The sequence below is a fragment of the Salvelinus alpinus genome, chromosome 1, assembly GCF_045679555.1.
Source record: "Salvelinus alpinus chromosome 1, SLU_Salpinus.1, whole genome shotgun sequence".
Classification (NCBI taxonomy): domain Eukaryota; kingdom Metazoa; phylum Chordata; class Actinopteri; order Salmoniformes; family Salmonidae; genus Salvelinus; species Salvelinus alpinus.
In genome coordinates this window covers 59,169,498-59,188,327 of record NC_092086.1, presented here as the reverse complement: position 1 = coordinate 59,188,327, position 18,830 = coordinate 59,169,498, and the positions used below count along the sequence as shown (strand labels likewise).

Below are 18,830 nucleotides of genomic sequence, written 5' to 3'. Positions count from 1 at the left end.
AAACACCACCCTTCACAAAAAAAGCCAAAACTTAATCAAACTTGCAGTGAAAGCAAAGAAATCGAGGACCAAGATATGAGTAGCATAACCAAAAGTTAGTAATTGCACGCAAGAGCGTAGGCAAAATGGATTCAATAGGATTGGTTGTTTTGAAAGATCAACTGAAAACCTTTAAATCATTTCTGTTTTGCTCTCACTTTAAAATTGTGTTTGCAAGTTTTGCTTTTGATGTTAACAATTCAATACATTTTGATTTCAATTGTTTAGTTTTTGATTAACAAATTTCACTCTTCCTTGAAAATGTTTACATTAGTAACTTTTATCATGTTTACAATTTATTTGATCTAAATTCAATACATATGGCGTGTAATTTGACACAAAGTATGATTTAGTTTCTCCCAGTCACTGGCCCACACTCCAGTACAGTAGGTGGCGGCAAAGCACCATAATGTCGGATGCCAACCGACGATAAACCCCACCGAAGAACCCGATAGTTTAGATTACTGAACAGGATGAGACTAAATGTTCATATATTTTTTTTTTTTACGAACTTTATTTCATTAGAATCAAAACAATTCCATTCAGAGGGTTCCTCAATCTTGCTTTACAGAATAAAAATGAGCAATATTTGCCAACTCTTGGACATGCACTTTGCAAGACATTTCCTTACTCTCCCCCCCATTTTCAACCTTGTTCAATAACCAGGTTTCCATCCAACCTTTTTATGCAAAGTACGGCAGATAAAAAGTAATGACAGGCCTGACGGAAACAGATTTTTGGGTAAATTATCCAAATGTCAACTAGACAAGGTGGAATATGTGTTGGTAAAATTAATTATGCGAGAAATGTCAGTGGAAACACTTATGCGCAAATATTGATACAATAACCATCATATCGAAGTAAACTTGGAGTCACGCGATGACATGTGGTCCTCCCACTACTAGTCGGAAAAGCGCGCGGTTCATTAAACTACAGATTACATAAATTAATGAACTTCACAGAGTGGTGAAAGTGCACGGTAATTAGCTTGATGTTACTTTCCAATAAATATTTAGGGTCTTATTCTGGTGACATGATAGTCGATGCTTGGCTGCTGTTTGAAAAATAAAGTCTCACTCTTTTGTCCACATCTCATGTAGGCTATATGTGCGCTCTAGCCAAACATCGTGCTGTTGGTTAGAGAACATATGCCAATAACAAAGTGGGCACACGCTATATAACGCATTTTTTTTGTAACAATCAGTGGGGTTAAATGTGATAAGGAAAAGATAGTTCAATGGGTTTCGATACATCGGAATTTAACCGCAAAATGCATTTTTATTTGCACTACATCACGCACAGCTTTTTATTTGCAACAAGTCAATTAGATGGAAACATCTTTGGTGGGAAAACGCATATAATGCCTTATGCAGATAAGAATATTTGCATGAAAATCTGTCGCCAATTGGATGGAAACCTAGCTATTGGTGTACATTTTCTTGAGAATAGACATATGGGTCCAGACAGTTGAGTAAGATGTTCTCAGGGTTGTACTTTAAAGTAAAAAAGGAACATATCAAATACATATATATTTTTTTCCTTTTTATTTAAATTGTATCTTCTTTTGTGGGATCATGGATTCATACAAATCACTTGGGGGGGGGGGATGTTATTAAACCTAAACAACTTAGCCCCTATTAACAACACCCAAAAAACAACCCAGGTTGAATTAACACACCGATAGAGATTTAAGATTAAGAAATATTTAAAATAACTATGCCATCTCTGCCTCACTCGTAAAGGGATTGTAATCAGACAAGTACTTGACAGAGCAGAATGTCAGACTAAAGTTCCGGTTGGGGGAGAGCGTGAATGTCAAGGGACAGTGAGCACAGTTCTCAGTTTGGTACCGAGGGACGGGTTTGAAATAATTATTTTGGGGTGTGGACCTAGTCCTGGGGGTTCAAATACAGAAGAAACAAAACCCTACTTAACCCATAAAACAGACAGTTTGTTATGCCTACACTGCTCCGTTGTGGTTTCTAACAGGGCAGCAGCTCATTACAGTATCATTCACACAAACAGGGAAGGGGTATGTGGGTTTGTTGTATATATATATATAAAAAAAAAAAAACAGGAACTTAAAAATGGCAAAGCCCCGCTTAGTACTCGTCTGCCTGGGTCTCCACCTTGTAGCCGTTCTCATTGGAAACGTAGCCCTCTCCCGACTGCACCGACTCCTGGTCCACCATCAACCCATCCTGGCTGTTCTCCTCTGGCTGGGGCGGCGCTTCGCCCGTTTCGCCCGCCTCCCCGTTACCCACGTCGTCCTGCTCGGCCGAGGGGAGCAGGAGAGAGCCATGCCGGTCCTCCCTGCGCTCCCCGCCACCCCGCTCCCTGTCTCTCTTATGCTCCCTGTCCTTCTCCCTGTCCCCCCTGTGCCTCTCCCGGTCCCTCTCCCGGTCCTTGTCCCTGTGGCTGCGCCTCCGGTCACGGTCCCGCTCCCTGTCTCTGTCCCGCTCCCTCCCGCCGCGCTCCTCTGCCACCTCTCCCCCTTCCTCACCCACACTAGGCTCTTCAGGCATCTTCTCTCCTCCCTCCCCCATCATACCGTCTCCAAGCCCCATGCCCTCATCCCCCTCGCCACCCTTGCTCCTCTCCCGGTCTCGCTTGCGCTCTCGGCTGCGGCTCCTCCTCTTCCTTTCACCCTTGTCTCTGCTCCTCTCCCTGCTATGACTGTCTCCCCCTGGTCCTCCTCCCCCCCGCTCCCTCTCTCGGTCTCTCCTCCTGCCACCCACTACGCTCTCCTCTCCAGGCACTGCCAGGCCTAGAGCCCTGTCGCCCCTCTCCCTGGAGCGGGAGCTGCGCCTGCGTCTTTCCCGGGACCGGGACCGCCGTCTTTCGCCACCGCGCTCTTTCTCCCCCCCACGTTCACGCTCACGGCTGCGCTCTCTGCGCTCCCCTCTGGGCTCAGGTCCACGTTCACGCTCTCGTTCCCTGGGGTGAAGAGAAGGGCAAATATAACAGTCAACTGACAAACCTCTACAGAAAATTAAGTCAGTCAAACCAAAATGTTCAATCCCAAGTCTACCGCTAGCCCAGTGTAATTACTCACCCTCCAATTGTGGGGTGTTCATCGTAACGTGAGGTGTCGTCTCTTCCAGAGTGCTTGATGTTGACGTCAGCCCCACCTCTCCTTGTCCCACCAAGACCACCGCCTGGTTGGGGATACATTCACTTCCTGTCTATGATTTGTATTTAAAACTGACTAATATTAAAAGGGATTCATAAGATGGCCAATGCGAAGAGAATCATTGGTTAATTATACACCGTCAGAGATGACGTGCAGTTCCTCACCAAGCCTGCGGGGATGCCATCCCTTCACAGTGCGACCTCTCTCAACATCCACCAGCACTCTCCTTCCATCGATCTTCTTCCCGTCTGCATGCTTGTAGGCAGCTGGAGGAAAGGGGGGGGTGAGAGAAAGGTAGAGAAGAGTAAGATGGAGCTCTGCGGTTTCAAAGGTAAGGTTAACAAAGAGTGCATGAATATACTGACCAGGAGCAGGTGAGGTAGTGTGGTGCTGCTCTCTGGGCAGACAGACCATGTAGTAGTAGACCTTTTTCCACCACTAAATGCTGCATTTACCTGCACATCGATCTTTATTGAAGATGTACCACAGTAAGTATTTTGTTGTGCAAGCACTTTACTTCAGTAAATCCTTATTTTGAAAAGAATAGAGGTATAAAGAAATGCATTCTAGCCGCAAATTACAAGTGAGCCGGTATAGTAGATAGAAATGCTTTTTTGTGAACTATGCATTAATTATTAAAATCTCAAAATTAAATTTTATTATATCAAGTGCATTATATAATATATTCAAACAAAACATTGAAGTTTGGCCTATAATGATTGCTCTGTGTCACGTGGAGCATTAGAGACCGAAAAGTGAAACGCCGCTTAAAATAATTTTAATCTTACTTAGTCAAGTGACCACATTGTCGAAGAGGGTCAACGTCTTACTGTTGCATGGCTCATTTTATAGTTTAGACCAGGGGTACTCAACTCAACCTACGTGGTCCGGAGCCTGCTGCTTTTGGGGAGGGGGGCGGGGCGCAGTGGAACTGGCTTCGAGGTCCAGAGTTGAGTTTGAGGAGATTAGACCAATCAACAGTCTTAAAATTGCCCACGACTATAAGCTAAGTTAATACATCTAAGGAAGCAAGCAAAAATGCTCAATATCAATTAGATGCATACCCTTAAATTATAGTGTGACGCATGAAAGGCTCAGGTAGCTTTGGCTACGATATTTACCTACAACTATGCATTTAAATTGCTCCATAGTGATTTTGAAAATACACAGCCTTTCATAACTATAACTTTCATCATGGGATTCTGTGTAAAAATGCATTAATTTAAAGCTACCGTAGTCAGATAGAGACCATTACCAATAATGCTTTATTACTGAATATTGTGTGTCCCTAGTGGTTAGCCTAGTGTTTAAGTGTGTTGGGCCATTAACCGAAAGTTTGCTGTTTCAAATCCGAGCGGACTAGGTGAAAAATCTGTCAATGTGCCCTTGAGCAAAGCACTTAACCCTAATTGCTTCTGTAAGTCACTCTGGATAAGAGCGTCTGCTAAATGAATTAAATGTAAACGAGTGGTCCAAGCAATTGACAGTACTTTGATGTGGAGTGCATTTGAGAGCCTGTTGTGAAAAATGCTTGTGCACTTGAAATAAATCTGATAACAGTAATTCATATAGCAAAATACTATTTATTATATTACCCAACCGGACAAATTGATGAGAAATGCATTTGTGCATGTTCACCCAATTGTCACATCTACAACCTCTTACCCAGAAGGAACATCGAATAGGAGTCACCCCCATGGATCAAACAGCCACCCACTTCGTCTAGCCACTTATAGGTGGAATTGGGGGTTTTATACCAGTAGCTAGGTTGCCACCGAATTGGCGACAGATTTTAATGCAAATATTTTTAAATCCGCATTAAAGAAAATGTGAATTTTCCCACCAAACTAAATTGTTGCAGATAAAAATCAGTGCGAAGTTCATGTATATATATTTTTTATACAAACGTTTAACCACCAATTGTCACAAACTGTTGCGTTTAATAGTAAATGTGCCCACGCTGGTCTTGGCATGTGCTCTAGCCAACAGCTCGCATATACAGTACGGGTAGGCTAGTCTACACAAGATAATGGATGAGAGAATATTTTGTCAAACATGTCACCAGCATAAGAACATCAACATTTATTGGAAAGGAAAATCAAGCTCATCATCGGGCACCTTCATCACCATGTGAAGGTCATCATTCATATATTTTTCCTGTAGCCTATTAAACTGCATGGTTTCCAGAGTAGTAATGGGAGGATCACACACACACACCATAGTCGCTTGACTCCAAGTTTACTTCGATAAGACAGTAATTACTAACAATATTTGCCCCTAAAAGCATTTACACCGCTATTTCACGCAATTCATTTTACAGACAAAGATCCCACCGTGTCAAACTCTGCATTTATAAAATTGTGCCGAAACGTCATGTTTCCATCACAGCTGTCGTGATTTGTTTTAATACGGTATGACTTTTCAAAAACTGGATGGAAACATGGTTAGTGACAAACCAGGTGGATACTGCCCTGCAAATGTTGACACCTTAGGCACGTCCTGCAATAGCCATCGTCACTGGCACAACCACTCCTGGTGTTCTTAGCCCCCGGTTCAGTGAGACATAAAATACCAGTGACATTGGTTTGAGTTTGAATATTTACTCCAATTGCCAGAATACACCTTGTATGACAATGCTGCTTATTACACAAACATATCTTCTTACCCAATACATGTTGTGCTTCAGACTATAGTGAGGCTAATGTAAATTAGGTTGCCTTACATACAACCTCTGACCTTGTAATACTTGTCTGGAGGGGGAGATATAGTGGAGGGAATCATCGCGATATGAGAAAATGTGTCAAGTTATATACACATACCTTAGTGGAGGCTTTATGGGCTGCTGTGTTTGTTTTGAACAACTATCTTACCACCGCCTGGACACGAGCACAGTGTCGGACTCAGAACCTCCGGGAGCATAGGGCTTCCAGTTGCAAGCCAAATTGGCAGGCTCCTGCCACTGCCAGATTTAACACCACAAGTCTGCAGCTTCTGAGTCAAACTCAGAACACACACACACACAAATATATACTCCCTTGGCCCAGACAGTCTTGGGATCAGTCTCTTATGACCGAAGAATTCAGCAGGATCCATGATGACCCATCCTGGCCTCTACACTGGTCTGCTCTGCTGTGGTAGACGATCCAATGGGAAACGGCAGAGGACTTTCCTCTTTATATCCAATTAGAGGGCCTTACCAGAACCACTCACTTTTACAGCCAGAGGGCCTTACCAGAACCCCCTCTAGATCATAGCAAATTATCACTGTACTTTCATGACACCTCACAGGTTTATACTACCAGGGGGCCTTACCACAACCCCTCACTAATCTAACCAATCCGGGTTTGTCTTACCACAAACCATAACCTTCTCAAACAATCAGAGGACTTCAGTCAAAGGGGGGTGGGTTGCCTTAACTCAACCCCCAAAACTCAACCCCAAAAACTCCTCAAACAAGGCCTAAATAGAATCTTACTATACAAGCACACATATCGTGCATATCAAAAAGTAGTTTATTTAAAAAGAAACAAAGGTATGCATCTAGAGAAAATTAGATAAGTGTTTGGTGTAGGCTAGAATAAATGTAGGCTAGTTCGAGTGGTGACATATTTCCTCACTTGACTGGTTCCATTAGCTGTATACACCGGATTCTTACAATCAGCTGTGGTAAAGAGATCTGGGGGTGAGATGACTGCCATGTCTGAATGAGCTATCGCTATGCTCGTCGACATCTGCTCTTGCCTAGTTATATAGTAGGGACAAAGCTACATATGTGCATAAGTATGTGCCTTCCTGTAAAAGTGTTGAGTCCCCTCGTAAGCCTATTCCATTAAAGCCAGCTCGACGCACACAAGAAAGGACCTTAACTTACAATGCTAGGGGATTTTGTTTTGGGCGTGTGGTCTTTTTGATGCAATGTTATGCAAAAGATTGTCCTTTTCTTAATGATTATGCAAGAGAACTTGATGAAATGCTGTTTCAGACAACTAAAATACTGAAATACTAAAGAGCACTTAGGCCTATATGTAAAAGTGTTAAGGGATACATCTGAGGTGGCTTTAACACAAAAGGAAAATTCAAAAGGCACCCATTAACTGACTAATGGCCTGGGGGTGCGTTCAATGGTCAAAGCACCAGACTCGTCTTATCAATGTCAGTATTGTTCAAGCGACATTTAAGCAGCTTCAAAAAAAATGTGCTTTGCCCATTGAACGTAGCTCCTCTTCCCTAAATAGGAGGATGGAGGGTGGAAAGAAAGCTTACCCATCATACAAACCCATCATACCAACCATATACTGAGCTGTGGTAGTAGGGTGTAGATGTATCATAACCATCATCATCTGCAAGCCAGCTCTGGCCAATAGCCATCACAGATAGGCGGCTGCAGTGGCAATGAGAACAACAAACAGTTAATACACTGCAGAGCCAGCATAGACATCCCCTCACAAGTCAACCCTCACCTGAGTCACATCATACCAAGGGTGGGCGACCTTGGTCCTGGGGAACACTATTCCCTGCCTGTTCATTGCACTCTGGGTGCATGACCCTAAGTGTTCCAGCAATGAATCAGCGGCCACGTTCCAGGCCAGCTACACTGCAGTCCTGCTGTGCGGACTTGCCTCATCACCTAGCAGTCAGGCGTCAGATTCTTATTTTATATGATTTTTAGCTGACATGTAAATCACCTTCCCAGGTGTTGTGAGATCTGGCAAGTGACTGCAATGTAGTCGGCCTGGAAGGTGGGCAGTAAATAGCAATCTTAGAGAGCAACTGATTTACACCTGGAACACCCGTCTGCCTGATAATTTGTTTAAATTCGATCAATGAGAATAATACCAGGGGGCATGGTAGCTCGCCAGGACCAGGGTGGAGGACCACTGATATGAGCTGATAGAAATGGCCTAGTGTCACAAAAGCACAGAGATGAGGGTACCCAAGTTAACCAGACAAGTTAGGAGGAAGAACTAGCCTGTTGGTGACCTGTAGCTTACCGTTGGTTGTCCAACCAGGAAACCTACCTGTTCCACAGATGACTTAACACTCCTAACTATTACAGGCCTAACCTACAGCAAGCAAAGACATTCAAGGTGACCAGAAGAACAAGGCTTAGAAGTTGTTTATACATACAAAAACATAGGCCAAACCTTCCCACCGAATGGCATCGCCACATACAAGTGTCATGGCACTCACTCAGACAAGTGCAGTACAGAAACCCTTTCGCAGCCTTACTTGAGTTAGTCAAGATGTCATCATGCGCCACAAGACAGACAGACATCACACAAAACTCACTCAGCACCTTGTTTCCCCTAATTAATAACGTATCGCCATTCTGAACTCAGTTATAAAAATAAAAAGGATGGCTTTTGGGGCCCCTTGTGTTCAGAGTTTTAATCTTTAACTTGTATGGACTGTGGGTCCATATTAACCCCCTTGCCAATAGGCTTGGGCAGTATACCGGGGTATTTGGAAAAAGACACGGGATGGTTTTTCCATACCGTCAACACCGTTTAAACTATTTCTTTGAAGTTTATTAATAAATGTGATTTGTAGCTACTTAAGTAAACACCCACAATCAACTTGTGCAATACGTTAGGAGATAAAGAACATGGTTCTTCATTTCACCCGTCACATTATTATGAAGCTTACAGTAGTCCACAGTCATGTGGTGTTTGTACACAGGCACACAACTACGAGAGAGACCGTAGCCATGGGAGTCACTCACTGTTGTGCAGCATGCGCCAGGTGATTTAATTACAACATAGGAAGTCTCAAAGTTACCTGTCTAAAATGTGCAAACTTCTGCATTTGGTTTGCTAATTTAGTAGCCAGTTAGCCAACTAGCTAAGTGGTTAGCTTCTTCTAAATCAACCATTCACTTGGTAAAAGCAGAGAATAACCTCCTGGATCAAGAGACTTGCTGGCAAATATTGGTTTTGTGCTTGCAGCAAACTATATTTTGAGTTAAAAATGTTAATGCGGTCGTTAGCATTCTAACCGGCAATGCCGGTAATACCGAATATCCCAGTATGACACAAGGTCGGTATGAAGGTATGACAATCTGGATACCGCCCAAGCCTACTTTCCACCTAGTTCTCCTTCTCTGACCCTTTTCATACCATTGTGCCAATCCAAACCACACTCTGCTGGCTTGGATACTTTCCATTCAACATGTCCTCGCAGCATAATCAGGCCAGCGCAGTACAGCTCGGTGTGGCTCAGCAGTGTGAACAGGTTTTTTTTTTTTTTTTTACATTTGGCAGATATTAAGAGTGGGCCTAGGACTATGGATAAATGTGAAACCATCGCTCATCCTGGCCCTTCAAAGGGAAATCGCACCAAGGACAGCATAAGCTGCTAGTGCAGTACAGAAAATAGCTACATTTTAAAAACAGAGCCTAGTCAGTTTGCTCCATAAAAGGTGCTTTTCAGTCAAGAGGGTTCCTCCTGCACTGGGCAAGAGTACAAGGTGCTGATGTTAACTAAAAGTCAGTAACACCAACTGGTACAATTTGTAAAGCTATAGTGAAATTCCAACCATTTGTAAGGTCGCAAAATTGATCTAGTTTATTTCTTTCGGTCCTTCAAAAAAATACTATCCCACCCACTTACCCTCCCAGCATTCAGACTCCCATTTGAGATGAGGTGGGTTATGAGGGGGATGGTCTCTCGTGGTACTCACAGTGCATGTCTCTCTCGTGCTCGTACTCTATGAAGGCGTAGCCTCTGGGCTTCCCTGACCGCTTGTTGTAGACGATGTAGATCTGGAAGAGAGCGACTATAATAATGCTAGCTGAACAAGTTGGGGGGGGGGGGGGCAGAGGACCAATTGCCACTAACAAAAGGTGTATTATAAAACCAAAGGGTGGTTTAGGAGACAAAGACTAAACTTACCCGTTTGATGGGTCCGTAGACCTCAAACTCACGGCGAAGCTTGGATTCCGTGGTGTCATAATTCTGCAGCAATGATAACACAGTTAACATGGATCCCACCAGAACTTGGCGGGAAACCCTGCCAGGTTTACATTTTATTGCGGCGTATGTATGCTTAATTTGATATTAATCACTACCCGACTTTAGTATCAGTGGCAAAGACAGGATGGAAGAGAAGGTAAAGATGCCATGGAACATGGAAGGTAGCCGGTATAATGCACACTTACCACACGAGCCACAAACAGGGTCTTGAAGGCATCCCCCTGAGCATTGGGGTCATTGTGTGGATCCCCTAGAAGGCAGAAGAAAATATTACAACCTGACTTCCATCAACTTTCAGTAAATCCTATAAAAGTCACGAAAGCTCATCCTTGTCAACTTACAGAGCTTCAGTTCTGTCTCCACAACCGTCTGTCTCCTCTCGATCTTCTCCCTCCTCTGTAAAACAGAAACAGGTTAGCTAGGCCCCTCAGACTCAAACCCTAAATGGTTACAGTACATTAGAGCCATGTACTAGTACACCCCACTGAAGATGTCCAGTTATCTTACTCAGATACACATTGAGGTTTGACAAAAAAAAGTGGAAAGAAATGGCCACAAAGGGAAGTGACCCCTCTTCCAATTGTCTCACCTTCCTCTCCAACCTCTCATCACGAGTTTCTGCCCTAGTGGGGGGAGGGGCATCTCTGGGGTCCTATCAAAACAGTCCAAAAGTTAGAGGGCCAAAGGCAATCAATCAAATAATATACCAAATAGCCAACTATCCATCTCATTCACGAAGAGTTTAATTGCACAAGAGCTAGGTAGGTTTGCCTTACCTCAAAGTGCCTGATGAAGGGAGCGATGCCACAGTATGGCTGATTGTGGTGTTTTTCATGGGGAAGCTTCTCCAACTGGGTCAGAAATGGTATGGGGTCCCGGGGCGCAAATAGGGCCAGCAGATTGGGGGGTAAAAACTGGGTCATCTTTCACCTGCAGCGAGACAAATAGATGTTTAGTTCACAAACTACGTAGTTACTAATAATATGCAGACAGAGTTGCATCAGTGTTGCCATTAAACAGTGTGGACAGAGCAACAAAGGCATGGAAGACCATTGTGATAACCATGTGCAGCTCAATTTCTTCTGCAAAGGTAAGGCAACATCTTACTTTCATGCGTGGAACTAGCTTCGAAGCTAGTGTCTAAGAGAACTGATCAATGTTACCAAACAACGCTCAATCTTCCCTTACCTGGAGGCTTCAAGGAAAATGAAGGCTGGAAAGTCACATTTACAAGGACAGCTAGCTAGCTGGAATAGTGAATGCTTTAGGCTGATTGTTGGTTATACATATACACGCACAAAAATATAAAAAACAAAAATTTAAGATTTTACTGTGTTAGTTCATAAGGAAAATCAAACAATTGAAATAAATGCATTAGGCCATGATCTATGGATTCCACAACTGGGAATACAGATGTAGCTGTTAGTCAGAGATACTTTTTTTGGGGGTAAGGGCGTGGATCAGAAAACCAGTCAGTATCTGGTGTGACCACAATTTGCCTCATGCAGCGTGACATTTCCTTTGCATTGAGTTGATCAGGCCTGTGGAATGTTGTCCCACTCTTCAATGGCTGTGCGAAGTGGCTGGATATTGCCGGGGACTGGAACACCTTCTCGTACAAGTCGATCCAGAGCATCCCAAACATGCTCAATGGGTGACATGTCAGGTGAGTATGCAGGCCATGGAAGAACTGGGACATTGTCAGCTTCTATGAATTGTGTACAGATCCTTGTGACATGGGGCTGTGCATTATCATGGCGAAACATGAGGTGATGGATGAACGGCACGACAACGGGCCTCAAGATCGTCACGGTACCTGTGCATTAAAATTGCCATCGATAAAATGCAATTGTGTTGGTTGTCTGTAGCTAATCCCACCACTACCTCCCCCTTTGGACCATCTGGCAGAACTTCCAGAATGTTATATAAGTTAAGATAGGAGACGATGCCAAACCAACCCTATGTAACTGCCTATGTAATTTGTCTGTAAGTAGTATATATGATCGAATGGGACAGCACATTTTGCACGCACACACACGTTCAGTATAGTTAGGAGCCAACTAAACGCAACTCCACGATTTACGAAGGAATTCAGCTACGACTAGTGTGGGTGGACTGGAGCCCCAGACATCGCATAAAATGTTATCAACCAACTAATTCCACCACCCAAAGAATAGCCACAATTGCTGTCTGACAATGAAGTTGTCCCGGAGTTGTGATGACACTAAAGCATGCTGCTGCTAAAATAAGATTAATCTCCAGAGTATACACCTTCATTCGAGGAGTACATACACACAAAAGTATGTGAACACTCCAAATTAGTGGATTCGGCTATTTCAGCCACACCCGTTGCAGGCAAGTGTATAAATAGTGTACACAGCCATGCATGCAATCTCTATAGACAAACATTGGCAGTAGAATGGCCCTACTGAAGAGTTCAGTGACTTAACGTGGCACCATCATAGGATGCCCACCTTTCCAACAAGTCAGTGTGGCAAATTCCTGCCCTGCTAGAGCTGTCCCGGTCAACTGTAAGTGCTGTCAATGTGAAGTGGATAGGGGTTCTTGCAGATGCAGGAACGCCCTGAATTTCTGGACGCAATTTCACTTTTCTCTAGACTAAAACGAACAACGTACCAAAATGTAATCATAATATGCGCACGAACTGTTCCAAACAGTTTCGGATGAGGACGCCTTTAGAGCTAGTTGTCTGGCTTCCGACTAGACACCTCCGTGTTGGGCTAACGTTAGCTAACAACGCAGTCAAACAATGGACCACCCTGGCTAACGTTAGCTAGCCAATCCACCAAAGTATTTAAGTTAGTTAATTGCAGGAAGACCAGACACCTAAAACGAAATATGGTACATTTTAACAGGTCTATTTTAGTTAACGTTACATATTCCAGTTTAGTTAACGTTACATATTCCAGTCTACCAAACCACTAAACACTGTCCACCATAGCATAGGCCTCGTGCCGCCACTCAGGGGTACTACACATTTCTACCCTACTCACCTCAACTCTTCATTCAATCCTTTTAAAACTCCGAGAGCCCGAATCAGGCAACGTGGAATAAGAGCGTGCGCTCTCTTTGTTCAAAGCAAGATGTTTTCCCACAGATGAATATACTTCAGCAACCAAGAGATACAGAGGCTTCAGCTTGGTTAGCTTCTTGCCAGGGGGGGAAAAACGATCTGTCCTCAACTTAAAATGGCGGTACGCCGTAAAGGGACGACAATGTCGCAACAGTTCCTCTAATGTTTCACGACACTTTGGGCTAATTTACGTGATACCTGGTTTCTCAGAGAGGAAGGGGAAGAATTTCAGGTTTGGCATTAAATCTTTCCAAATGTGAGATGTTTGTTTTGAAAGGAGCTGTCAATCCAGCAGATTGTAACATCTCTGAAAAAGATACTGTAACCTACCTCGTTGTAAAGATCACCAAAAATCTTAAGGCTGTGAATGATCTCAATTTGAACCCTGTAACTGAATCTGTCAACAAAAAAATGATCCTCATGGTTAGGGAGGGATTTAACTCTTCAAAGAAGGGTGGTTTTATCCAAAGCTGAGGGGCTATCTCGTGCATCTTATCTTTTTTCATCTATTGACATTCCCAAATCCACTTGCTGTACCTTAGATAGGCTTTTGTACAACTTCATATGGAAAAACAAGCCACATAAGATAAAAAGAGATGTTATCACCAACAGGGTTTGTGATGGCGGTCTAAATGTCTTAGACTTCACTCTCTTCAATCAGATATCAAAGGTCAACTGGATTAAAAGGTACATAAAAAATCCTCATATTTTCTGGAATATTGTACCTTATTTTGTTTTTCAGAAGTTCAGAGGGCTTAATTTTTTACTACAATGTCCATATATTGTGGGTAAACTTCCTGTGAAACTGGCGGCTTTTCACAAGCATAGCATATGCTGGGCTTTGTTGTATAAACACAACTTTTCACCTCTTAAATGTTTTATATGGAACAATGGGTCGATATTACATAGAAACAAGATGTTATTTAACCATAAATGGTTCTCGAAAAACATTGTCCTTGTCAGCCAATTAGTTAATATTAGTGGGAATCTATTTACATGGAGAGAATTTATGGAAAGATACAACTTTGAGGTTTCAAGCAAGGAATATGACACTGTTATTAAAGCTATACCTAGTGGGATAAAAACTTTACTTCAGAATAATGCATATTTTGGAATATCTCCGATTGTAAGCGATATCCAGGTGAATGGCATTGGTCTACTAGATACGAAATTGAACAATCGTTTATTAAGGGATATTTTCTACAGGAAGTCTATTCCCTCTGCGATATTTTGTTGAGCTTCATCGTTTGATGTAAACTTGGCTCACTCCACACAAATTTATGGTGACCAATAAAGTAAAGGAGATCTCCTTTAAGATTATCCATAGATTCTATCCATGTAATAGCTTGATTTCTAAATATATACCTGATGTTACCAGTGAATGCAGTTTTTGTGAACTAGAAACTGAATCTATTGAACACTTATTCTGTCATTGTTTATATAGTGAAGTGTTCTGGACTGATGTAAAACTATATCTTGGCCTCAAATTGCATACAACCATTGACATTTCTAAGTTTGACATATTATTTTACTACACTGATTCCACAATTGAACGTGAGTATGTCATAAATCTCTTTATTTTATTCGGAAACATTTTCATACACAAATCAACATTTATGAAGAAAAAGCCCCTTTTCTTAATATTTTTATCTGATTTGGAAAACTATTTAGAGTATTTAAAACATATACAAAACAAAATGTCCAAAAAAATATTCGCTATATATTTGAATTGATATAATGTGAAAAACAGCTTCTATCTCAAGGCCATCAGACTGTTAAACAGCCACCACTAACATTTAGCGGCCGCTGCCAACAAACTGACTCAGCTCCAGCCACCTTAAAAATGGGAATTGATGGAAATTATGTAAAAATGTACCACCAGCCACTTTAAACAATGCCACCTAATATAATGTTTACATACCCTACATTACACATCTCTTATGTATATGTATATACTGTACTCTATATCATCTACTGCATCTTGCCATCTTATGTAATACATGGACCACTAGCCACTTTAAACTATGCCACTTTATGTTTACATACCCTACAGTACTCATCTCATAGGTATATACCGTACTCTATACCATCTACTGCACCTTGCCTATGCCGTCTGTACCATCACTCATGCATATATCTTTATGTACATATTCTTTATCCCTTTACACTTGCGTGTATAAGGTAGTAGTTGCGGAATTGTTAGGTTAGATTACTTGTTGTTATTACTGCATTGTCGGAACTAGAAGCACAAGCATTTCGCTACACTCGCATTAACATCTGCTAACCATGTGTATGTGACTAATAAATTTGATTTGATTTGATTTGATGTGGATTAGTAAAAAGGAAAAAATCTAATTTCTTTGTGGAATCCCTCTGGCTGTTATGTTTTTGTTTTGCATGTTACTGTTAATAAAAAATTGAAAAATTAAAAATCTGCTGTCATTTAAAAAAAATATATACTGTATATTAAGAAGGGAAGAGAGAGGCCCAACTCGGAGGGAAATATGTCTCCCTCCAGCAGGTGGCGTTTTTTCGTTGTTTCGCCCATCAAGCAAGGAGTTTTTGTATGGAGGTCAATGAGAGAGTGTCGAATTTGGTCAACAATAAAAAATAGTTGCTTAGTTTCTACCTGAGGTTTATTTGATCTAATAGATGTTTTGTAATGCTTAAGTTGTTACGAGTGTACTGATATAAGTAGGACACGTAACATCCTGACAACTTTGAGAAAAAACACTTTATATCGGGGTTGTCTCGAGATGGATATGCATATTCATGGTATGGGGCTAGTAGCATAGCATCTCTCTCCATTAAATACAGGCGGCTGATGTCAACAACCCTCATCAAATTAAAAATTGTCAAAGACTAGCCTACCTTTTTTTACGGTCAGATGCCAAGCAGTTGTCATACCAGGCGGTGATGCAACCGGTAAGGATGCTCTCAGTGGTGCAGCTGTAGAACCTTTTTGGGATCTGGGGATCCATGCCAAATCTTTTTAGTCTCCTGAGGGGCAATAGGCATTGTTGTGCCCTATTCAAGACTGTCTTGATGTGTTTGGACCATGATAGTTTGTTGGTGATGTGGACACCAAGGAACTCGAAGCTCTCAACCCGCTCCACATCAGCCCCGTCGATGTGAATGGGGGCGTGTCCAGACATCCTTTTCCTGTTGTCCACGATCAGCTCCTTTGTCTTGATCACGTTGAGGGAGATGCCACAATGCCAGGTCTCTGACCTCCTCCCTATAGGGTGTCTCATTGTTGCCGGTGATCAGGCCAACCACTGTCATGTCGTCAGCAAACTTAATGATGGAGTAGTGCTTGGCCACACAGTCGTGGGTGAACAGGGAGTACAGGAGGGGACTAAGCACACACCCCTGAGGGGCTCCCGTGTTGAGGATCAGCATGGCAGATGTGTTGTTGCCTACCCTTATCACCTGGGTGCGGCCCATCAGGAAGTCCAGGATCCAGTTGCAGAGGGAGGTGTTTAGTCCCAGGGTCCTTAGCTTAGTGATGAGTTTTGTGGGCACTATGCTGTTGAACACTGAGCTGTAGTCAATGAACAGCATTCTCACATAGGTGTTCCTTTTGTCCAGGTGGGAAAGGGCAGTGTTGAGTGCAATTGAGATTGTGTCATTTGTGGATCTGTTGGGGAGGTATGCAAATTGAAGTGGGTCTAGGGTTTCTGGGATGATGGTGTTGATGTGAGCCATGACCAGCCTTTCAAAGCACTTCATGGCTACAGACGTGAGCGCTATGGGGCGGTAGTCATTTAGGCAGGTTACCTTGGCGTTCTCGAGCACAGGGACTATGGTGGTCTGTTTGAAACATGTAGGTATTACAGACTTGGTCAGGGAGAGTTTGAAAATGTCAGTGAAGACACTTGCCAGTTGGTCCATGCATGCTCTGAGTACACGTCCTTGTAATCCATCTGGCCCCGCGGCCTTGTGAATGACCTTTTTAAAGGTCTTACTCACATCAGCTACGGAGAGCGTAATCACACGGTCGTCCCGGAACAGCTGGTGCTCTCATGCATGCTTCAGTGTTGCTTGCCTCGAAGCGAGCATAAAAGGCATTTGGCTCGTCTAGTAGGCTTGCGTCACTGGGCAACTCACGGCTGGATTTCCCTTTGTAGTTCGCAATAGTTTGCAAGCCCTGCCACATCCGACGAACGTCAGAGCCGGTGTAGTAGGATTCAATATTAGTCCTGTATTGACGCTTATTGATGCCTGTTTGATTGTTCGTCTAAGGGCATAGCGGGATTTCTTATAAGCGTCCGGATTAGTGCCCCGCTCTTTGAAAGCGGCAGCTCTAGCCTTTAGCTCGGTGCTGATGTTGCCTGTAATCCATGGCTTCTGGTTGGGATATGTACGTACGGTCACTGTGGGGACGATGTCATTGATGCACTTATTAATGAAGCCGGTGACTGAGGTGGTATACTTCTCAATGCCATCAGATGAATCAGATGAACATATTCCAGTCTGTGCTAGCAAAACAGTCCTATGGCCACATAGAGAACATTCCTAATAAGACACTTTAGTCATCAAGACGTGATTTGCATCTCTGGCGGGTATCCCCCATTCAGAGGGCCGCTATAAGCCCTCCGCAGGCCGCTTTTGCATTTCTGTCATTTAGCCCCACTCAGAGGACCGCTTATACATCCTAGGAAAGCCATCCAGCCCTGAGTTAATTTGAAAGACAATAGCCAGAAATTCTCTAATCTCAAATTCAGCCTGCCACCTTCCAGCCGGCCTTAGGCTACAAGCTGTTTTTGTTGTTTTCTATAAACTTTAGCCAAAAATTTTTGTGATTTAAATTAGATTTGATTTATTTTCCAATTTAAAAACAAAATAACCACACACAAGGAAACAATGCATTAACAATAATTGAGTTTGACACAAAAGTTATAATCATTTATAGTTTATAGCCATTAAAAGCCTACATCTTTTCATTCGTTTTATATACTAGGCTATATTGTCGAGGCAATACCAACTGTTCCTATCAACTGTTACAGTTGCTTTCTTAAAGAGATGCCATTACCTAAACCGCTTCAAACAGTGTTGATCACTGTCATTAAGGGTGAAAATGTCTGTGGTCATGAAACCCATTCTACTCTATTGTATTGACGCCATTAATACACAGCCTTGTATATTGGCCAGTGTATTGCTTCAAACTATGTTCAAATCGAAGCCACAGTCAGCGTACATATCCTGATTCCTGCTTACAAGCAAAAACTAAACCAGGTGGTAAGGTTAGGCAACAACACGTCTGCCACACTGATCCTCAACACTGGGGCACCTCAGGGGTGTGTACTTAGTCCCCCCCTGTACTCCCTGTTCACCCACGACTGCGTGGCCAAACACGACTCCAACACCATCATTAAGTTTGCTGACGAAGAGGGCACGACAACACCTTTTCCCCCTCAGGAGAGTGAAAAGATTTGGCATGTGTCCCCAGATCCTTAAAAAGTTATACGGCTGCACCATCGAGAGCATCCTGACCGGTTGCGTCACCGCCTGGTATGGCAACTGCTCGGCATCTGACCATAAGGTGCTACAGAGGGTAGTGCGAATGGCCCAGTACATCACTAAGGCCAA

The 18,830-nt window shown here is 42.9% G+C and overlaps 1 protein-coding gene across 1 annotated transcript; it reads right to left on the bottom strand.

The window, feature by feature from the left end:
- Nucleotides 1–1,281: 1,281 nt before the first annotated feature.
- On the bottom strand, nt 1,282–13,345 carry LOC139581907 (U1 small nuclear ribonucleoprotein 70 kDa-like). Its single transcript, XM_071412104.1, has 10 exons — nt 13,159–13,345; nt 10,921–11,074; nt 10,734–10,796; nt 10,486–10,540; nt 10,330–10,394; nt 10,064–10,126; nt 9,852–9,933; nt 3,337–3,438; nt 3,095–3,197; nt 1,282–2,976 (listed from the first exon to the last, which is right to left on the bottom strand). Exons 2-10 carry the CDS (start codon nt 11,065–11,067, stop codon nt 2,142–2,144), a joined length of 1,515 nt encoding a protein of 504 aa, XP_071268205.1. The 5' UTR covers nt 11,068–11,074; nt 13,159–13,345; the 3' UTR covers nt 1,282–2,141.
- Between the last annotated feature and the right edge of the window lie 5,485 nt (nt 13,346–18,830).

What these genes read in the sequence shown, in the direction of transcription:
- LOC139581907 (XM_071412104.1), bottom strand. Translation starts at nt 11,067, where the DNA reads ATGACCCAGTTTTTACCCCCCAATCTGCTGGCCCTATTTGCGCCCCGG. An exon ending in TCTACGGACCCATCAAACGG is followed by an intron (nt 9,934 to 10,063) that starts GTAAGTTTAGTC and finishes GCTCTCTTCCAG; the next exon opens with ATCTACATCGTCTACAACAA. An exon ending in ATGGCATCCCCGCAGGCTTG is followed by an intron (nt 3,198 to 3,336) that starts GTGAGGAACTGC and finishes ATCCCCAACCAG; the next exon opens with GCGGTGGTCTTGGTGGGACA.